The 23,675-nt window shown below is 36.1% G+C and overlaps 2 protein-coding genes and 1 long non-coding RNA gene across 3 annotated transcripts in view; 1 reads left to right on the forward strand and 2 right to left on the reverse strand.

The window, feature by feature from the left end:
* The window catches only part of LOC147008680 (centrosomal protein of 135 kDa-like), a 197,590-nt gene that overhangs the window by 160,392 nt on the left and 13,523 nt on the right, over positions 1-23,675 (forward strand). The window lies entirely within an intron of this gene.
* Positions 1-23,675, reverse strand: part of LOC147008682 (uncharacterized) — an 89,000-nt gene that overhangs the window by 31,175 nt on the left and 34,150 nt on the right. The gene's annotated exons all lie outside the window — the stretch shown is intronic.
* On the reverse strand, positions 11,788-14,906 carry LOC147008684 (uncharacterized). The gene is made up of 3 exons (XM_085863863.1): positions 14,021-14,906; positions 13,759-13,923; positions 11,788-13,661 (listed from the first exon to the last, which is right to left on the reverse strand). Exons 1-3 carry the CDS (start codon positions 14,111-14,113, stop codon positions 12,582-12,584), a joined length of 1,338 nt encoding a protein of 445 aa, XP_085719989.1. The 5' UTR covers positions 14,114-14,906; the 3' UTR covers positions 11,788-12,581.

Raw genomic sequence — 23,675 nt, forward strand, 5'->3', positions numbered from 1 at the left:
TTATAATTTGGAAGATATTTATTATTTGCTTTAGCATATCTTTTTGAACATACTTGTGATATTCCACCTCTCTTGGACTTCTCAATCATCAAAAGCATATCCACATCACTGATTAAATCTATATCTTGTTTTGTCATTTTCAACATTGCACTCCAAGCTAAACCAGGAGCTGTGAAATAGTGGGCAGGATCTAATCCATAACAATTTTTATTATGACAGAGTGATCTAAAAGCTTCAAACACATCAGCTAACAATAAAACATCTGTTTTTAGATATAAATCGTGATATTCTCCAAGGTTCTTTATCTTAAATATTTTCCATATTTCTTGTGCGTGTTTATATTCCTTATCACTTATCTCTTCTTCATAAAGGTTATTATAGAAACTTTCTTTTGAAGGAAGTTGTGTTTCTTTAAATCTCATAAATGAATCCATATAATCATAAGGATAAATTCCCTTACTTGTAAGAATTTTCTCTTTACTTTGAATTTCATTCCTTGTTTGAATTTCCTCTCTCGTAAGAATTCCTTCTTTAATCAGAATTTCATCTTTAATCTGAATTTCCTCTTTAGTTCGAATTTTCTTTATAATTAGAATTTCATCTTCAGTTAGAATTTCCTCTTTACTTTGAATTCTCTCTTTAATCTGAATTTCCTCTTTAGTGAGAATTTCCTCTTTTGGAAAGAATGAATTAAGATTTGGAAAAGAGTCCGTGGAGCTTAGATTTGATGCGAGGTAGGCTAGTGGTGTTCCCATAAACTTGTAAGAATCTAAAAACCTAATACGAGTTATAGGTTTTGTGAATATCATTTTTGAAAATGAAATATACTTTTGACTTGTGTTTGTTATAGCAGAAATATTCCCTGGTGTTTTTGAAAGTTCATTTATAAATAGATGTGTATCATAGTTGGCGCTGTTGTGAAGAAAGACTGGAATAAAAGAAGGTAATTTATAATTAAGATTACAACAGGAATGAGCGGGACCTCTATATTTACCAGTAAGATGACAATGGTCTCTAACTTTAAACTCCTTAATTTCCCCCTCACAAATATGACAGATATTGTTCATTCTAAATTCTAATTTTTCTTCTTTGGTTAATTTCATCGGTTCATTTGTTTCTTTCATTAATTTAGTGAGTCTTATACAATCCTTTTCTAATCGTTTTACAAACTCTTGTGAAGCATTTTTTCCACGATAATGTTCAAGTTTGTTATACTTTTCTCCAACAGATGATTTGATATAATAACAAAAACCACAAGGAATATGTTTTTGATATTTATTTGTATATGGTTCTTTTGGATTAGGAGAAGCAGTATTTATCTTTTAAGGATACATTCAAAATCAGCGTATATCACAAATGGGTGCATGATAGATTTATTATAATCTTCAAAATAAATCTTTTCACCAGGTTTAGGCATTGTAATTACAGCTGATTTATGATTACTACAATATTTTGAATGTTGTTCTAATCGTTCTTTTGTATGAAATGAATTAAGACATCGCTTACAAGGATATATTTTGTTTGCTGTTCTGAATACCTGAGAAGAGATTAATCTTGATAAATTATTGATGTATGTGTAATGTGAATTCTTTCCAACACTAAAATATAAAAGGTCAATGTGTGTTTCTTCATTTTTATAGTTGTTTGAAATTTTTAATATTTGAACTTTGTTTGTATCCGTTAATCCATATACATTAATAGAAAGATTATTCTTTTTCTCAAATTTAGGAATATCTGTTAGTGGCATTGGGAATTTAAAATCTTTAATGTCCAAGGTATTCTCATATTTCATATATTGTTTTACTCTTTCTGAATTACATTTTGGTGGATGTAAGTGAGCAAGAACAGACCAGAGAAAACATTTATTATCATTGTTCTTAATATTAACAACTGCCTTCTTTAGTTTTATTTCTTTTGGTAATTCAATATAAGAAGAAGCTTTAAGAGGGTTTGATTTTAGAATGTGTATATCTAAAAGATGATTTTTTAATATTGAATCCACTTCCTACCACTGTATTATCAACATCCTCCTCTTGTCTTGATAGTTCTTCATAAACCCCACTATTCAAAAAATCTTGAAATGATGTTATAAAATGAAGATCTGTTCTCATATAAGGAGTTTGTTCTTCATCTTGTCTTTTCATATTCATTTTCACTCCCATATAAAACTTTAAAGTTTTTATTTCTTTTAATGTCTTTTTAATAAATTTTTCAACATCGGGTTTTACTATTTCAATTGATTCAGCTATTGATGATGGACCGGGTTCTCCAAATTGAAAAATCCTTATTTTTATATGCCCTTTAAATGCCTCATCAGTGTTTTTAATATAATAGTCTCCCTTTACTTTAAACTCATTTTTCTTGTGTTTTTGTGATTGAAGATGTTGATTATAACTACTCTTCAAAACATCCTTTGAACAGATATCACAATGTTTTCTTTCCAACTCAAGAGGAGATATTTGATGAAATAGATTAAATGTGTGTTTGTTGGTTCGGAGGTGTTTTCTATAATGTTTATATTCGTGATTACAAACATCGCAGTACGTTGTATTCACCATATTTATAGAATAAAACTTTGCTTGAACTAAAATTTTCTTGATGAAAATTTCGTTTAATTTATAGGTGAATCTGTGCTTAAAAACATTTTATCCTCCAACTTTTTCACTTAATAAATACAATGTTTCAAGACACAAAAGACAAGTTTCAATCAATCTCTTCATCTGTTAAAGATACTGAGAAATATGTCAAGGATGTAAAATTGAACAAAGATAAATATAACAACTATTGGATAAAAACTATTATGGTAAATAATATGAGTTCTTCAATTTCCTTCAGTGGAAGGGCTTTTAGTATACCTGGTAGAACATCAATTAAAGTATCTCTAACAAAAGTTTCTCCTCTCCTTCTAGTAATATATTCAAAACTAGAAAAAGCAATGAAACAAGAAAAAGTATCAAAGAACAAAAACCTTATGGATGAAGCTTTAGAAAGAAAAGATAAGACCATCTGTAATATGCAAGGAGAAATTTGTATTTTTTTCAACAACCCTAAAGATGTAAATCTTGATGAAATAAAGGATGTTAATATATCAGGTGAAATGACATTTCGTTCAATAGTAGTTAACGATAATTTTAAAATTACCTTTAATATAAAAAATGTTGTCGTTGAATCTGATAATGAAAAAAAGTATATCGATATCGATGGTAATATACAACTGAAAGTATAGATGAATTTCAGTTTAAGTAAAGTTTTACTTTATAAATATGCTAGACTTTCCTGATTCTCCATATGACAAATTTGAGAATTGTCCTGCGTGTGAAAGACGGGATTAAACACAGAGTCAAAAGCCTATAAACAATGTATATTCTGTGATTATCTTCTAATTAATGATAATAAAAAATATAAAAAGGAAAATAATTCTTTTAGATTTACACCAAAAATGAATTACTTTACAAGATTGATTAGAGAAATGAATGTAAAGTATGAGGATGATAACACACCTTTCCTTACAAGGGAAGAAACTGAACGTATAAGAGAAATGTTCAAAGGATTGTTGTTGTATATTATTCATGGATGTAATTTTCAGGGAAATATCAACACAAGATATTGTATAAATAAAATAATGGATTATCTTGAAATTAAACCTGAACTTAGGATAAAATATAGAGTTTCTAAAAAAGCCAATAATAAATTAAATAACCTGTTTTTCAAATATATAAATGAATGATTTTTTACCTATTTGGGAAAATAAGATAAAATTTAACAACCATAAAAATCTCCCAAATTCATTAAGATGTCTCATAGTTGGTTCAAGTGGATGTGGAAAAACCTGCTTACTTTTAAAAATGCTCCTCACTCCCAACTTTTTAGATTATGATAATTTAATAATTTTCACAAAGTCGAAGTTTTCAACCAGAGTATCAACTACTCTCACAAGGTTTTAATGCTGGTCTTCAAAAGAAGATATAATAGGTTTATTTAAACGTCAAAAAACCTAAATGATTATAACATTGAAGATATAATTCAACTATTTTGTGATACACAGAGATGTAAAAAGAAATCAAATCTTATAACTTGTATTCTTAGTGATAATACGGATGATATACCGTCTCCCCAAGATTTGGATAAATCAAAAAAGAACCTCGTTATCTTTGATGATTGTGTTAATGAGAGAAACCAAACGGTAATGGACAGCTACTACACAAGAGGGAGACATTCTTCTTGTAATTGTATTTATCTTAGTCAATCGTACTTTCAACTTCCTCGTCGTTCCATCAGAAACAATGCTAATACTTTTATTTTATTCAAGTTAAATTCAATAGATATCAATAATTTTTGGAGAGATAATTGTTCTACATTATGTAGTAAAAAGAAATTTGAGGATTATATGAAGCACACGACTGAAAAATATAAATATATTGTTGTGAAACAAGATGAGATATTAAGGGATATATTTTTTGTTTTATAAACAATTACATATATAAATGACAACTATTATTATAAATCTTGTGGGTAAATCTGCTTCTGGAAAAAACTTTCATAAATCAAGGTTCTTGTGTAGTACAAATGAGAATATTGTAAATTTACTTAAAAACACCCCGTGATACGCATTGTATCAACAACAACTAGAGCAATAAGACCTGGAGAAGTAAAAGGTGTAGATTATCACTATATTTCAGTGGAGGAACATATGCGATTGAGGAATGAAGGACAAATATTTGAGGAGGTTTCTCTTGGTACAACAAAATATTCACATTGTAAGAGTGAGTTAAAGAAACTAAAATCTGGTGGTGTTGGGATATTAGAAACTAATCCAGAAGGAACGAGACAAATTATTAAATATCTGAGCGGAGTGAAGATTTTATCATTCGGTTTTGATGTTGATGAAGAAACTCAACACAAACGTATGAAAAGCAGAGATGCAAGGATTAGTGAAGAAGAAATTACAACTCGCATTAATGTTAATAAAGAATTTGATGAAATATTTAAAGAAAAGGATTTATTTGAACACATCTACTTGAATGATGAAGAAAAGGAAAATTTCCCTGTTGATCTTTACAATTCATTAAATGATATTTTACAATAAATAAATGGATACAAAAGAAAGAGCAAGAAGATTTAAGGAACATCAAGAGTTGGTTTCAAAAGTTGTAAAACAACAGGAAGACATAAAGAAGAAACGCAGACAGAAACTAACGGGCGAAGAAGCATTTGAAAAAACAAGAGAAATTTTTTAAACCACTTTTAAAAACTTCCCAAGAAAAAATGAAAGATGTTTCCACAGTTCCCACAGTAGAATATACTCCTAGAAAGCTTCAAATGTTAAAAGATTTCAGTCAAATGACGGAGGAAGAATTAGAGCATTTAGGAGAATTAGAATATGATGATGAAGGTTTATTTCAACAACTGGAAGAGATTAATCAACCCCCTGATTATATTGTGAATGCTGTTCAAAACAATGAATATTCAGCGGATTCAAAAACCAAAGCAGGACTCATTCCAACAGAACAACCAGCAATATTTCATCTTGTTAAAGAAAAGGTATTGATATTTAATGATGAATTAAGGTTCTTAAGTTCTGCTCAACCCCTGTTAAACTAACTCCGAGATTAATGTTTCTTCTCACAAAAGATGGAAGACAAGGTTCAACTGTGAGGGATGAATCAAAGTATATTGATAAACCATTGGATATGGAAAATAATGATGATAGAGTATATATTGATTTGCTGAACACTCTAAATTATAAGGTTATTCTTTCTGGTAAAAGTAGGAAGAATGAGAAGGAGAAACACATTATTCAGGCTTTAAGTATCCTTGGTTCAGGTATTAGTTTTCTTCCAAATGACCCATCGCAATTAGTTAATAGACTGTTATTGTTGTTCGGCAGTAAGAAGGCTGGAAATAACAATTGTTTTAATGAAGCATCAGCCATTTTAGATCAGTTGATGAACATGAAAATAATTAATAAATCTCAATATAAAGACATTTTATCTCATATTAAATAAGATGAGAAGCACAATCCTGAGTTTTAATTTCACAACAAGCGACCACACATCTTCATTCCCATACCCACTACAACTTGACACAACAAAAGAATATGAGGCATCTTTATTGTCCATGGAGACTTATAATACCTTATTTAATATAACCGAGAAAAATGACAAGTTTAGTTATAATCCGGGAAGTGGATACAAAACGATAACAGTCTCACCGGAGCATACGAGATTTCTCAAATATCTTCCGAAATTGCTCGTCTTATGAAAGAACAGGGTGATGAACCAAAAAATATTATTATAAACATTCAAAAACATACTTCAAAATCAACGATTAAAGTTAAAAATAACTACAAGGTTGATTTCACAATTGATAATTCATTTAGAGAGTTATTAGGTTTCTCCTCAAAAAAGATTGAAACTAATGGGACGTTTTACAGTGATAATGTCATTCAAATATCCTCAGGAATAAATTCGGTGTTAATTCACTGTGATTTGATTGATGGTGCTTATAATGATGGATTAAAAACAAATACAATATTTTCATTCAGCGCATACTCAACCCCAATTGGTTATAAATTCAATATGGAGCCTAAAAATTTGGTTTATCTACCTGTGTCAGGAAAAACCATACACAGAGTAAATTTTAGGATAACCGACCAAGATAATCGTGTGATCTCTTTTAATGGAGAAGTTATATCCATCAGAATTCACCTACGTGAAGTTTTTCAATAAATAAATACGATGGTTATTGTGAGGAAGCACGAGTTGGGAAAATATAAAATAATTACAGGGGATGGGATGTTCCTTTCCCGTACTACAAGGGTGAAGGTATGTATCTTGGTAGAGGATACTATAAACCTAAGAGACAAAGGGGTGTTGGACATCAATTTAGAGGAGATGGGATAATTGATACTCTCATGGGTATTGGTTCAACTATTCTTAAACATAAAGACCTAATTGGTTCAACTGCTTCTGCTGTGGGAAATGTAGCAGGTGCTGTAAAGAGTATAAAAGATGCTCAGAAAGAATCTCATAAATTACAAGCAATAAAAGAAATTAAGAAAGGTAAAACTCAGTTGTCCCCCAAGAACGACAGAAAATAATTCAAATACTTGGATCAGGGTTTCAAAAGTTTTAACATCTTTTTCCTAAATAAATACAAGTATGGAAGCAATTGATAGTATCTATGATTTGGATGATACTATTATTATCTCAAACTCCACTAAAAAAGAAGATTACTTCAAGGTAAATGCAATAACTGGAACAGACTGGAATACAAATGGTACAAAAAGTTTTGAAATAAATAATCAACAAACCTATTTGAATCTCTCCGAAAGTTTCTTGTTGTGTAAATTTAAATTCACTAAGGCTGGGAATAACACAAACGCTACACTTGTAAATGATTTCTTCTGGAAAATGTTTGATAGTGTGCGATTGTATATTGGAACACAAGAAGTTGAAGCGGTTGATTATGTCTCTGCTGTATCTGAAATGATGAAATTTACACTCTATACATTCAGTGATAGAATGGGAAAGGGGTCTGTCGAAGGTTTTATTCCTGATATGTCAACGGGAACAAACACAGACCCTGGATATATTCAAAGGAAAGGAATGTATAATGATGATACAAAAGCAGAAAATAGTTTTACTGTGGCAGTTCCTCTTAAAGGTATATTTGGATTTTGTGATTATGATAAAGTTCTGTATGGTCTTAAAATTAGATTTCAACTACAAAGGAATGATAATGAAAATAGATTGCTTTTTGGTGTTGGTAATGCTTTTAGTGATCAGAATAAATTTGTAATTGAGGAGATGAGTTGGTATATCAGTGAATATACTCCTAATCTTAAAACAGAAGAGATGTTGAATCGAAGACTTAACTCAAAAAAACCACTCAGTGTATCATACCTCAAAAGAAGATGTCAACACGTTAAACTCAATCAAACTACTTACACGTGGAATTTGGGTGTTCTGGAAGGAAAGCCACGATATCTGTGGATGATTTTTAAAAAGCCAGATGGTGATACTGCGACTGATAAGAATAATGCATTGAGTGATAATGCTAAGGTGAAACAACTTCGCGTTTCTCTAGATGGAACATTTTATCCACGAGATAGATTGGAAATTAATTGGGAAAAAAATGATTTTGCTGAAGCATACAAGTCTTACCAAAAGGTGTGTGAAAGTAATGGAAATAAAGAACCTATTTTGGATATGACAGCATTTAAAAGTTTGTATACAATCTATACGTTTGACCTGAGCGCTCAAAAAGAAACTATAAAGTCTAATCGAGTGGATACTTCCCTATACATTGAAAGAGGAGAGAGTGAAGAAGTTGATACATATTGTTTGCTTTTGGAAGAAACAGAATTGCAGATTAATACAGATAATGGTGTGATGATTAGTCTCACATAATTTTTTTGTTAAATAAATGAGTGACAAAGTACCAACTGGGGTATATGTTAATCAAATCAATCTTCATAAACTATCATCTTGTGTTCAAAATCAAAAGCCTTGTACGATTAACGTTAATACAATTCAGAGAAAAGGAGCAGTAAGAATTGATGTTTTGCTCACAAGAGAACAGGTTAAAATCTTGAATGACACTGGCTCACTTAAAATTAAAATGACAAAACCAATGTTAAAAAATATTCAATAAGAGAGACGAGTGGAGGATTTCTCCCATTTCTAATTCCTTTATTTGCTGGTTTAAGTGCGGTTGGAGCATTGACGGGTGGTATTTCAACAGCGGTCAAAACTGCCAACGAAAGGAAGGCTCAACTCCAGGCTCAAAAAGAATTGGAAAGACATAACAAAGAGTTGGAGAAACAAATTAGTGGAAGTGGTGTAATTGTAGATTTTGCTGAAAAACTTGAAGGTCTGCCTGATAAAGCGAGATTGTTAGTTGGAGATATGCTTTCTTCTATAGCACAAGCAGGTGTAAAATTAACGAAAAGAGGTAATGGATTATATCTTTCTAATAAATAAATGAGCATTGATGAGTGGTTGAAAGAATTTGGAAAGAATACAACATCAAATTTACAACTTGCCAAATATTGTAAGAAATTAAAAATTCATAATGTGGTTATTTGTATGAGAGATGAATTAACAAATGTGTCGAAACATACAAAGAATATTATTATGAACTTAGAAGATAATGATGGGAACGGTTCTCATTGGGTTTGTATTTTTAATAGTCAAGACAAATATTATTTTGATAGTTTTGGTCTTCCACCACCTGTTGAAGTCATAAAATTCTTACAGAATGGTGTTTATCAAACATTTCAAGTCCAAGAATTAAATTCCAAGTGTTGTGGTCAATTATGTCTATATGTGTTATTTCAACTCAACAAAAATAAAAATTTTTATGATATTATTTTTAATCTAATATAAATGACTTATGTTGGTAAAGATGGTTCTATCTTTGGTGTATCTCAAGAACTGGATATTGATTTATCAAATTATTACACAAAGGCACAGGCTGAACGACATAAATATAATATAAACAAAAATATTAACATGAAAAATGCTTATAAATTAAAAAATTATCCAAGCCCGACTGACGCAAATGACTTGGTGAGATTAAGCGATTTATCACAATATATATACTTAAATAAAACGGCTGTGTATTCTAAAGATACAGAAGTGTTGATATTATCTCCAGGTCATACAGAATTCACAGTTCGAATTAAAATAAATTTTTATAAAGAAGGGCGTATCGTTTGTATGAGAATAGAACAATGGGGGTATGATATGAATGATTTAGGGTATAATTGGTCATTTAAAATTAACCTCGAAGACCTGGAACAATTAAATCAGTCTCGTAAGGAAGAATATTATCCACTTGGTATCGAGAATGAGTTTTGTGGAGCCACGATTAGTAAACAACAAATAAAAGAATTTAATAAGGGTAAATATAATAATGGTTTTGCCCTTGTTTATCTCATGAAAACAGAAAAAACAGGATTATATATAATAAGTAAGGAAATACAAAATGATTTAACTATGGGAAGATGGGGAGGTGTTTCGTGCCATAATATTATTCTAACATATATTTCTAATACATAAATGACAGCAAGAAGGCTTCAAGAAAATTATCATTTCTGTGTTCAAGCATACCTTCAAGAAAAGGGTATTCGGTATTTTAATAAATATGTTCTACAACATAAGAATGAGGTATTTTCAATAAAAGATTGGCATTATGCTGATGTTGATAAACCAACAACTTTAGATTTAATTAGAATGTTAAATAATGAAAAAATTATAAGGTTAAGAAAAGGTAAGGCTCTTTTAGAAATTCAAAAGAAATTTTATTGGTATCCTGTTGTAAAAAAAATTATTTTGGATACAGGAATAACAAGAAATCCTGATGAATATATGTATAATATTCTATGGGGTGTAAACGATTCAAGTATAGTAAGGGATGAGGAAGGAGTTGAAGAAGAGAGGGAAGAGGAGGAAAAGGAGGAGGAGGAGAGAGAGAAGGAGGAAAGAGAGAAGAGAGAGAGGGAGGAAAGAGAGAGAATGAATAAATATCAAAATATGGAAACCAGTGAGATTCAAAAAGAATAGAGGTATTAAAGAAATTAACTTATCTCACCAGGGAGGAATACAAAGAATTAAAAAGTCTATTTGCAATACTTTCGACAAGACTATCGACATCGAGAAGACATGTATTTTAATTCAAGTTTTTTCTTAAATAAATGGAGGAGAGAGTGAAGGCATTTCTAAGGATTCTTTATGTTTTAAAAATTAAGATTCAAATGTGCATGTTGGAAACTAAAAAGGTTTTTGCACTCTGCAGAAATTTTTCTCATAAATAAATGAGTTATTGTCTCAAATGTAAAAAGAAAACTAATACTAAAAATATTTCATATATTAAAAGTAAAAATAACAGGGTTATACAAAAAGGTATATGTTCGGTGTGTGGTTCAAAAAAAATCAATTTATCTCCAAACACAAACTCGGAGGAGATATACAAAAGTTTTTATCAGGAAGTAAATTTACAACTACTGGAATACCAGGGGAATTACATCTTCCAGGGTATTCTTTCTGTGGTCCAGGCACAAACTTGGATAAAAGATTAGATGAGGCAGACAATCCTAAATCCTGGAGTAAACCAATCAATAGAGTTGATGAAGTGTGCATGAGACACGATATTGATTATGGGAATACCACAACGTTGGAAGAAAAGCATGAAGCCGATAGAGAAATGTTGTATAATTTGTCTCTGATACAAAATCCAACCTTGAGAGAAAAAGTTGATAGGTTCATCGTGAAGAAGATGATTAGTGCTAAATTGAAACTTGGACTTGGAAATTCAAAAAACTTATAGGCTCTAATGATGTCATTAAGACTGAAGAGCAATTAGCTGATGAATTACATAAACCAATATTCACAAAGTTTCAGAGAAGGAAAGTTTATTCCAAGGAAGTTGATTATATCTGGTCTGCTGATTTGATTGAACTCAATAATGATAAGGGGTACAAGTATGCTTTAACCGTTATTGATTTGAGGAGTAGATATGCGTGGGTTGTCCCTTTAAAAAACAAAACAGGTAATACTCTTATGTTAGCTTTTCAACAGATATTTAATAAAAGTAAGAGAAAACCTAAGAAATTGTGGACTGATGAGGGTAGAGAGTTTTATAACAAGACATTTATGAATTTTCTAAAAAATAACAGTATTACATTATACAGTACCTTTAATGAAGGGAAGGCAGTTGTTGTTGAACGTTTTAATCGTACCTTAAAAGAGAGACTATATAAAAAATTCACACAACTCGGTTCACAACAATGGTCATCTTTTATTCAGGATATTGTGGATAAGTATAATGACACGATTCACACGTCAACGAATATGAAGCCATCAGAAACATTTACAAAATTAAAATATGAAAAAGAGATTAATGTCAGAAAACCTAAGTTCAAAGTTGGTGATATCGTAAGAATATATAGGTGGAAATCTCATTTTGAAAAGGGTTTTACTGAACGATGGACGAAAGAACTTTTTAAAATTGTTGATGTAATAGATACAGTTCCTTGGACTTATAAAATATATGATTTGGAAGGGTAAGAGATTTTAGGTTCATTTTATTCACAGGAATTACAAAAGACAAAACTAAGCAGATAATACACCTTTGTGGACACTAGAGGGACAAGTCCGAGGTGTATTACAGTATATAATGTGTGTCAAGGGGGACGTTCTTAGATCTGTGAACCCCAAACACAGAATCCTCAACTGAATAGTCAAGGCTTAACTTTTGTTTGTGTGTGTGTGTGCAATGGGAGCAATAGGTTGGCGCTTCACTCCCTCCTACTATACACCGTTGTGGACACTCGAGGGCCAAGTCCGAGGTGTATAACAGTATATAATGTGTGTCAAGGGGGACGTTCTTAGATCTGTGAACCCCAAACACAGAATCCTCAACTGAATAGTCAAGGCTTAACTTTTGTTTGTTGATGTGTATGTGTGTGTGTCCCAACCCTCACATTCAAAATCTCAACCCCAACCCTCACATTCAAAATCTCAACCCCAACTCAATCCTCACCCAACACAATGTCTTTTTCAAAATGAGATTTCCACCTATATATATATATTTTTACGTTTTTTTTTTCTTCTTCCAATTCTGTCTTTTAAGGCTTTCAGGTTTGATGACGTAGAAAGAGGGAGTAAGCCTGCACTTTCTTCCCAGAACGAACAATGTATATTTTTTGTTTTTTTTCTCTTCTTCCAATTCTGTCTTTTAAGGCTTTCAGGTTTGATGACGTAGAAAGAGGGAGTAAGCCTGCACTTTCTTCCCAGAACTTTCTTGATCTTGCTCCCATCAAGCACCATCCGACAAAGAACTACATCGATAGGTTTAGATCCCAAAGAGTGATAGCAACTCCAAAAGTCTCCAAAATATAAATAAATAAAATAATAATAATAATAAATAAATAAATAAATAAATAAAAGCCCCCAAAAAAGTTTCAAGTGTCCAACATAAACCCAACTTTCCAAGTCTTCAAGGTATAACCACATTCCCGTTGAGTTTCCAAGATATGTATCACATTGTGAGTTATCAATCCAGAACCCACATTTCAAGTATTCAAAGTAAAACCAACTTACAAAGTCTCTTAAGGATAACTCATTTACTGATTTTTTCAAAATTTGTGAGTCTCCAAGGTAGGCCCCATATTTAGAACCATCTTGGCAGAACCCTTTTCCTGAGTCTCCAAGGTAGTTATTTAAACCATCAAGGCAGAACTCATTTACTGATTTTTTCAAAATTTGTGAGTCTCCAAGGTAGGCCCCATATTTAGAACCATCTTGGCAGAACCCTTTTCCTGAGTCTCCAAGGTAGTTATTTAAACCATCAAGGCAGAACTCATTTACTGATTTTTTCAAAATTTGTGAGTCTCCAAGGTAAAACTTGTATTCTGGCTCATCAAGGTATAACTTGTTCAGTGGGTATTGTCTTGATAACTCACAATGAGTACTATTGCTGTAAAACTCTTTTTCAGGATTTTGCTGGTCTCCAAGGTATAACTCTTTGGTTGGGTCATCAAGGACGAACTCGTTCTGTGGGTCTTGGTCGCTCATAAGGTCTTCAACCAAGCCAACAATTTCGCCCCAAGTTGTAGCAAAAGCAGTATTTTCATTTCGTATTTCAGACACAATTTCCTGTGAGAGAAAATAATAATGTATTAATTAAGTTATTTAATTATTAAATGAGTATGCTTCAATCAAAGTTTGAAAATAGGAAAATAAAAAATCTTACCTCAATAGATAAGAGGTTTGAATCCAGTTCATCAACTTGAAGGTTTAGTTCCATAGAAGACAGAGAGTTCCAAGGAACACCAAAGTCATCCCACTCAAGGTCTTCAACCAAGCCAACAATTTCCCCCCAAGTTGTAGCAAAAGCAGTATTTTCAGATACAATTTCCTGTGAGAGAAAATAATAATGTATTAATTAAGTTATTTAATTATTAAATGAGTATGCTTCAATCAAAGTTTGAAAATAGGAAAATAAAAAATCTTACCTCAATAGATAAGAGGTTTGAATCCAGTTCATCAACTTGAAGGTTTAGTTCCATAGAAGACAGAGAGTTTGAGACAAGCACACAGAACACCATTGTCAGCAAGAACAAATGTTTAAAATGGAGCCTGGGTTTGAAGCTTTTATAGAGAAAGACTGGTGGGTGTGGTTTCCTTTGGAAATTCCCTGGGCAAGCCTAGGCAAGCCTTCATTGGGAAATTTTTCAAAACCATAACATCCTGTAATTTTCTAGTGATTTCTTTGTGAGTCAGAGATGAACTGGAAATGATGTAAGAGTGGGCGGGGCTTAGCAAAAGTAGGCGGAGCTTAGGAAAAGTGGGCGTGGCTTAGAAAAAATACCTTATGAAAAGTGGGCGGAGCTTAGCAAAAGTGGGCGGAGCTTAGGAAAAGTGGGCGTGGCTTAGAAAAATTACCTTATGAAAAGTGGGCGGGGCTTAACAAAAGTGGGCGGGGCTTAAAGAAAAGTGGGCGGGGCTTAACAAAAAATAACCTGTGGCTCAGGAGGTGGTCAAACAAGAGCATTAAGAGAAGTTTATCATTTCGTAATGGCACAAATGGGGTATCTTAAAAAATATAAAGATTCAAATGTTTTGTTTGTCAATATTTTAGATGGGGATTATTGTGCAAAGAAAATTAAACTATTGAAGGAATTTGAGAATGAACAAATCTTTATAGGTTCAATGAGTGAGCTGTTCAACCCCCAGGTGTTCAATTCAATGAGGTTCAACCTCCAAGTTAAAAGGGGAGACAAATAAATATACCTTGGGATAAAAAGGGGGGTTTATTTTTAGGGAAAAAAAATATAAATCGCTGAAAATCCCCCATTCATTTACATGGGGAAAAGTGAGCCAGAATCAGTATTCTTACCCTACTTATATGTATATATGTATATGTATATATATGTATATATGTATATGTATATATGTGTATATATGTATGTGTATATATGTGTATATATATATATATATGTATATATGTATATATATATGTATATATGTATATATATATATATATATATATACATGTATATATATATATATATATATATATATATATATATATATATATATATATATATATATGTATATATATATATGTATATATATATGTATATATATATATGTATATATATATGTATATATATATATATATATATATATATATATATGTATGTATATATGTATATATATATATATATATATATATAATACAGGGTGTCCCAAAAAATGTACTCACATTTTGGCTCCTCATCACTCATTGAATTTTTCATTTATTTTCCGATCAAATTGACCATAATAATGGCAGAAGTATGACTAGGTTTTGAAGAAAGAAAATTTATCATAAAGTGCTATTGGAAGCACGAAAATATCATGGAAGTGCAAAGACAATTTAGAAGACATTTTCACAAAGATCCACCAACGCGACGCACCACTGCTCGCATCTGAGATAAGTTTGAAACAGATGGAACTGTGCATGACGTCCATAAGGAGCGTTCAGGAAGACCACGGTCATCAACCACCCCCGCAAAGGAAAATCAATTGCTGGAAACCCTCCACCGATCCCCACGGAAATCTGTACGACAAATGGCTCGTGAGACAGGAATCCCAAAATCAACTGCCCATCGCATTTTGAAGTGAATTAATTGGAAAAGTTACATTCCAAAATTAATCCACACTCTAAATAAAGACGATCCTGACCGGAGAGCTGAATTTTCTGAGTGGTACCTGGGCAAATGTGAAGAAGATGCAGCATTTCCATCCAAAATTGTTTGGAGTGATGAGGCCAGCTTCAAGTTAAATGGCTCAATTAACTGACACAATTGCACCTACTGGGCTCCTGAAAATCCACATGTTACAATGGAACACCATTTAAACTTACCAGGGGTTACTGTGTGGTGTGGGATATCAGCATTGGGCATCCTAGGGCCATTCTTTTTTGACCAAACTGTCGCTGGGGATGTTTACTTAAACTTGCTGCAGGAATCCGTCGGTCCACGTGTCGAAGAGATATTTGGTGATGAAGAGATTTACTTTCAGCAAGATGGAGCACCTCCCCACTACCACCGTGATGTAAGGGCCTATCTCGAAGCAACTTTCCCGAACAGATGGATTGGGCGAAGAGGTAGTGTTGAATTCCCTGCGCGTTCCCCAGACCTCACTCCAATGGACTTCTTTTTATGGGGATATCTCAAAGATAAGGTTTATGGCTCAAAACCAGCAACAGTTGATGAGCTGAAAGAGGAAATTGAAAGACAATGTCTTGCAGTTCCAAATGAAATTATTCATAACGCTGTTGAATCCATTGGTCCGCGTTACCGGCTGTGTTTGGAACGTGATGGTCGTCAGTTTGAACATTTGTAAACATGCATTTATCCATATATACATTTAACCATTAATCTTGTTGCTAATTCAATAAACAACGCATTTATTATCATTTAAAGAGTGAGTACATTTTTTTGGGACACCCTGTATGTATGTGTGTGTGTGTGTATATCTATATCTATATCTATATCTATATCTATATCTATATCTATATCTATATCTATATCTATATCTATATATATATATATATATATATATATATATATATATATCTATATATATATCTATATATATATATATATATATATATATATATATATATATATATATATATATATATATATATATATATATATATATATATATATATATATATATATATATCTATATATATATATATATATATATATATATCTATATCTATATATACATTATGCGGACAACAAAACGAATTTCCATACCGGATCGGTCGAGGCCCGGGTTACCAACGACCGCCACCAGTACCGGTGGTCAGCAGGGTACCAGTGGAAATTGTGCTACTGCTGGGCGAAGGAGGAGAAGGAGACGGGGAAGGCGAGTCCGGAGGCAGTGGGAGAGGGGGAAGGGTAGAAGTGTGGAGGTGAGAGTTGGAACTCTGAATGTTGGGACGATGACTGGCAAAGGGCGAGAGTTGGCTGATATGATGGAGAGAAGAAAGGTGGACATACTGTGTGTACAAGAGACCAAGTGGATGGGGAGTAAGGCGAGGAGCATTGGAGGTGGTTTCAAACTGTTCTACCATGGTGTGGATGGGAGGAGAAATGGTGTCGGGATAATCCTGAAGGAAGATCATGTCAAGAGGGTATTGGAGGTGAGGAGGGTGTCTGACCGAGTGATGAGTGTGAAGTTGGAAATTGAAGGGGTGATGATGAATGTCATCAGTGCATATGCCCCACATATGGGGTGTGAGATGGAATATAAAGAAGATTTCTGGAGTGAGTTAGATGAAGTGGTGGAGAGTGTATCCAAGGATGAAAGAGTGGTGACTGGAGCAGATTTCAATGGTCATGTTGGGGAAGGGAATAAAGAGGATGAGGAGGTGATGGGGAAGTACGGTCTCAACAAGAGAAATGTGGAAGGGCAAATGGTGGTAGAGTTTGCAAAAAGAATGGAAATGGCAGTGGTAAACACGTATTTCAAGAAGAAGGAGGAACACAGGGTGACATACAAGAGTGGAGGAAAGTGCACACAGGTGGATTACATCTTAAGTAGGAGATGCAACCTGAAAGAGATTAGTGACTGTAAGGTTGTGGCAGGGGAGAGTGTAGCTCGACAGCATCGATTGGTGGTCTGTAGGATGACTTTCGAGGTGAGGTTGAGGAAGAGAGTGAGGGCTGAACCAAGGACCAGATGGTGGAAGCTGAAGGAGGAAGACTGTTGCGTGAAATTTAGGGAGGAGGTGAGACAGGCGCTGGATGGTGGTAAAGATGGGTGGGATGATTGGGCAACGACAGCAGAAGTTGTGAGGGAGATAGCTCGGAAGGTACTTGGTGTGACATCTGGACAGAGGAAGGAAGATAAGGAGACTTGGTGGTGGAATGAGGAAGTACAGGAAAGTATAAGGAAGAAGGGGTTGGCTAAAAAGAAGTGGGATAGTCAGAGAGATGAAGAAAGTCGGCAGGAGTACAAGGAGTGGCGTCGAAAAGCAAAAAGAGAGGTGGCAAAGGCCAAGGAAAAGGCATATGACGAGCTGTATGAGAAGCTGGATACAAAAGAAGGGGAAAAGGATTTATACCGATTGGCAAGACAGAGGGACCGAGCTGGGAAGGATGTGCTGCAGGTTCGGGTGATAAAGGACGCAAATGGGAATGTGCTGACGAGCGAGGAGAGTGTGTTGAGAAGGTGTATGGAGTACTTTGAGGAGCTGATGAATGAAGAAAATGAGAGAGAGAGAAGGTTGGAAGAGGTGGAGATAGTGAATCTGGAAGTGGGGTGGATCAGTAAGGATGAAGTGAGGACTGCTATGAAGAAGATGAAAAGTGGAAAGGCGGTTGGCCCAGATGGTATACCAGTGGAGGCATGGAACTGCTTAGGAGAGATGGCAGTGGGGTTGTTAACCAGATTGTTTAATAAAGTCTTGGAAAGTGAGAGGATGCCGGAGGAGTGGAGATTAAGTGTACTGATTCCGATTTTCAAGAATAAGGGTGATGTGCAGAGCTGTGGAAATTACAGAGGGATAAAGTTGTTAAGCCACACCATGAAGTTGTGGGAAAGAGTAGTGGAAGCTCGGTTGAGAGGAGAGGTGACGATCTGTGAGCAGCAATATGGGTTTATGCCAGGAAAGAGCACCACTGATGCGATGTTTGCTTTGAGAATGTTGATGGAGAAGTATAGGGAAGGCCAGAAAGAGTTACATTGTGTGTTTGTGGATTTAGAGAAAGCTTATGATAGGGTGCCAAGAGAGGAGTTGTGGCATTGTATGAGGAAGTCGGGAGTGGTGGAGAAGTATGTGAGGATCGTGCAGGATATGTATGAGGACAGTGTGACAGCGGTGAGGTGTGCGGTAGGAATGACGGACCGGTTTAAGGTTAAAGTGGGATTGCACCAAGGATCGACTCTGAGCCCTTTCCTGTTTGCAATGGTGATGGACAGGTTGACGGACGAGATCAGACTGGAGTCTCCATGGACCATGATGTTCGCGGATGACATCATGATCTGTAGGGAGAGTAGGGAGCAGGCTGAATCGAGCCTTGAGAGGTGGAGGTACGCACTGGAGAGAAGGGGAATGTTAGTCAGTAGGAGTAAGACGGAGTACATGTGCGTAAATGAGAGGGAGGGTGGTGGTATGGTGCAGTTGCAAGGAGTTGAGGTGGGGAAGGTGGATTGGTTTAAATACTTGGGATCAACTGTCCAAAGTAACGGAGAGTGTGGGACAGAAGTGAAAAAGAGAGTGCAGGCAGGATGGAGTGGGTGGAGAAGAGTTGCAGGAGTGATTTGTGACAGAAGGGTAGCTGCAAGAGTGAAGGGGAAAGTATACAAGACGGTAGTGAGACCAGCTATGTTGTATGGTTTGGAGGCGGTGGCGCTAACAAAAAGACAGGAAGCAGAGCTGGAGGTGGCAGAGTTAAAGATGCTGCGATTCTCGTTGGGAGTGACGAGGATGGATAGGATAAGAAATGAGTGTATTAGAGGGACAGCGCAGGTAGGACGGTTTGGAGACAAAGTGAGAGAGGCGAGATTGAGATGGTTTGGACATGTGCACAGGAGGGAAACGGAGTATATCGGGAGAAGGATGTTGAAGATGGAGCCGCCAGGCAGGAGGAGAAGAGGAAGGCCAAAGAAGAGGTTCATGGATGCGGTGAGGGCGGACATGCGGGTGGTTGGAGTGTCAATGGAAGATGTGGAGGATAGAGCAAAATGGAGACAGTTGGTCCGCTGTGGCGACCCCTAGCGGGAGCAAGCCGAAAGAGGAAGAAGAAGATATCTATATATACATATATATATATATATATATATATATATATATATATATATATATATATATATATATATATTCTATGCAATCAAAACATTCGTTGAAAAGAAGCAATCAAGAAAATCAACATTGATAAGTTCAAATTGAGTGATTTTTTGAAGAAAATTTAATTTTTATTTTTCAAACAAAGGAATCAAAGGAATTTTTTGTCAACAAAGGAATTTAGCCACAAATGTGATGGTGCTTCACCATTTTAGTAAATGAATAAACTTTTGGTTGTACAAAATTTGAAAATAGCAGAAAAAAGAGCAGACATTGTCAAAGATTTTCGTCTTGCAGCTTGTCAGGATACATGCAAGAATACTGGGTATGCAGACACAAAATGAAACAATTTATTTGTTCAGACAGTTGGGGATTGGCTCTTTCGACTTTCGACATTATGACTGGCCATCTGTTCACGCTGTCGACTTGCTGCTGAAATTGAGCGCATTAAAACCATTCTCCGTGACAATGGCTACCCTGAGCGACTCATCTGTGGGTTCATCCAGTGCAAAACTGCCAATCGGTCTAAGGACACTGTATTTGGACGAGAAAAGTGTCTGGTTTCTCTTAAGCTGTCATGGAGAAGTAAAATCTCTCAAAAGTTGAACAACAGGTTAAACGGACAGTTTTACAATGTTACAACTCTGTTGCAATGAGAGTGATTTTTACGACCCACAAATTGCTCCTCTCAGTCCAGAAAGATGTGCTCCCTTCCATAAAACTGAACAATGTTGTTTTTTAACTTCAGTCCTGGTGTGATGCCAGGTACGTAGGTCGCACATCACTCAGACTGGAGGATCGAATCAAGCAGCACATTCCATTGGCAATCCGGAACAACTTGCAGACTGGTTATACACAACCAACCAATATATGTAAGAACCCAACAAGAATTCCTCCTCATAAAAGGTGATTCTGCCATTGGTCAGCACCTCCTGAACAATCCCGAATGTTCCCAAGACGTTCACGCAAAACGGTTTCAGATTGTGGCACGTGCGCGTACTGAAGCACATTTACGTGTTCTTGAAGCCACATTTATACACACAAGAGCTTCTGTTCTTTGCAAACAAAAGAGTATGTGCAAACACTGCATTTCTTCTGACCTGGATCCATAGAAAAATGGGAGGTCATGGGTTCCCTCAGTGCCTCGAGGCCATGGTGTGTATGTCCATGTCAGTTACAATCCAAAGAGCCAATCCCCAATTAAATTGTCTGAACAAATAAATGGTTTCATTTTGTGTCTAGATATCCAGTATTCTTGTGTGTGTACAAACGAGCTGCAAGACGAAAAGCTTTGACAATGTCTGTTCTTTTTTCTGCCATTTAAGTAAACTGGTATTCAGTCAAATTATAATGAACAAGTATGAGAGACTCCAACGAAAGCTGGTACATCCAGATGTGGGGACAGAGGGAGGTGAGGAAGAAGAGAGAGAGGGGTGGAAGAGAGAGGGGGTGGAAGAGAGAGAGGGGGTGGAAGAGAAAGCGAGAGAGGGGGGTGGAAGAGAGTGGGTGGAAGAGAAGTGGGGGAGGAAGAGAAAGAGAGGGGGTAGGAAGAGAGAGAAGGGGAGGGGGAGGAAGAGAGAGGAGGGGGAGGAAGAGAAAGAGAGGGGGTAGGAAGAGAGAGAAGGGGAGGGGGAGGAAGAGAGAGAGGGGGGAGGAATAGAGAGAGAGAGAGAGGGAGGAGCAATAGAGAGAGAGAGAGAGCAATAGAGCGAGAGAGAGAGAGGGAGGGAGGAATAGAGAGAGAGGGGGAGTGGACGGAAGTAAGATGGAGGGAGGGAGTGTGAGGATGGTGAGGTGTGAGAGAGAGGGGAGTGAGGATGGGTGGAAGAGAGAATATGGGGTGGGGGTGAGGTGAGGATGATATGATGGGGAGCTAAGAAAGGGTGGAGCAAGGAAGGGGAGAGAGAGACAGAGTGGTGGGAGAAAGAGAAGGGGGGAGGGGGAGGGAATGGGGTGGGGGCAAGGAATGAGAGGAGCTTGGAAGGGGAGGATAGCGACGCCTCACCACACATCACTATAAACTCCAGGAGGGAGGGGGTGCGAGGAGGTGGGTGGGAGCGAGAGAAATGTTTTGTATATTCTGTTATTATAGTGTAGATTAAATCCATCGATGTGATTAAATTGTTTTAATACTTGTTTCAGGTGATTTGGGTGATGGTTTGGATATGTATCACTTTTGGAATGTGTCTACCCAGTGTCCATTTTACCCCCTCACAATCCTGGGCTGGTTTGGTTCAGTCCACATTTCCATTTGATTTATTTTCATCATAAAACGATTAATGGTTTATATATTTTTTTAATTTTGGGTTGCGTGCACTAGCCCAGAGACAAAGTAACTTTCTCACATTGGAATCAACATTATGGCTTCAGCAGTTATTGAGGTAGGTTGGGCTACAGTTTTACATTGTTTTAAGAGGGGAACAACGAGAAGAAGTATAAATTTGCATTTTAACGATCTCCTGATGTGGTACTTTAGAGATCTAGTTTGGCGTCTTTTTATGTCTTGGTAGTTCAGAAAATGTTCAACAATAAAAGTTATGGCTTTTAAATGCTTATGACTTGACTTTATAGGACTTTGGGTGCATTATTGTGTACACATTTGAATGGGTGGCCATGTTTTTCCTGTATCATCCTTCTATATGGAGTACTACCGTTCTCCATGATGATATACTGTATATTGTTACGAATCTGGAAACCATGCGCACTCAACATTTAGGTCCCAAATTTAGTTATGGTGGTAAGTATGTGTACAGTTAGAATCCATCCCCTTCTGTCTAATGGGAATTACATGTGAGCTACGGGTTATTTTTTTAGTTAGGTTTTTTATACATTCACAAGGATTACAACAAGATCGATAACAACACCGACGCCATTGCCCACGTGCGTTCGACCACGTACATGGGCGGAGATTTTCATCGCCTCATCTCCGACTCCACCCCTTGTCCAATCATGCACAGAGGGCGACTTTCCCTCGACATCCCAGCCAATCGGGTGATGCGAGCGAGGTTGCTGTCCTTTGACCAATGGGGCTCCTCCACTGTGTGAGGGGTGGTCGGCGTGATGTCACCACACCTCTCGGACCAATGAACGGACTTGGCGCCCGCTTTGGCCAGTGACATAAGCGACGAGCGCATTTGCGTGCCAAAACCGTCCAGTGAGGGAGAGCGGGTCGGAGGAGGCGGCTCCTCCCCTCTGGAGAAGGAGGGGTAATTGTCGGTGCGATCGGACGAGAGAAGTGTCGGGGCTCGTGTTTGGTCGAAGTGTCGGAGTTTGTGGTTCCTGAGGTGGTGGTCATGTTGTTGATCGACCACCCGCTCCCCGCTGTTCTGGCCTGCTGGACGCTCCTTGGTGGTCGCCGGTCTTCTCCTCGGCGCTTGGCGCGAAGCTGACCGTGTGGGTTCGGGTCCCTCCACGTGGTTCGCAAAGGAGCTCACAGGCCCTTCGACGACCCGAGCTCCGAAAGTACGATCGACCAGCCGCGTGCTCGCGGCCAGGTAGCCAGCCGTTCTGACTCCCAGCCGAACTAATCCTCCTCGGCTGGAGAGCCGAATAAAGATGCGGTGGGGTCCATTTCTTTTTGGGGTGTGCGGGCCTGTCTTGTCAAGTAGAATCATGTAAGTGCTTTCTTTTGCTCATTGTACATTACATTTCTTATTCGGATAACTCTGCTCTTTGTGTGCTTCCCTTCCCCCCCATTGTTAATATATTCCCCTCTTGTTGAATGTACCAGCTCGTTCTTTGTCGTTTCTGCCATTGGTTTGCCACGGTGCGTATTGGGGATTAGGAAGGCCGTTGTTGCCGTAGTGGTACATTTGGACCGA

Source organism: Eptatretus burgeri, chromosome 18 (genome assembly GCF_056783735.1).
Source record: "Eptatretus burgeri isolate ZD-2024b chromosome 18, Ebu_testis_v1, whole genome shotgun sequence".
NCBI lineage: Eukaryota > Metazoa > Chordata > Myxini > Myxiniformes > Myxinidae > Eptatretus > Eptatretus burgeri.

What these genes read in the sequence shown, in the direction of transcription:
- LOC147008684 (XM_085863863.1), bottom strand. Translation starts at nt 14,113, where the DNA reads ATGGTGTTCTGTGTGCTTGTCTCAAACTCTCTGTCTTCTATGGAACTA. An exon ending in CAAACCTCTTATCTATTGAG is followed by an intron (nt 13,924 to 14,020) that starts GTAAGATTTTTT and finishes TTTCTCTCACAG; the next exon opens with GAAATTGTATCTGAAAATAC. An exon ending in CAAACCTCTTATCTATTGAG is followed by an intron (nt 13,662 to 13,758) that starts GTAAGATTTTTT and finishes TTTCTCTCACAG; the next exon opens with GAAATTGTGTCTGAAATACG.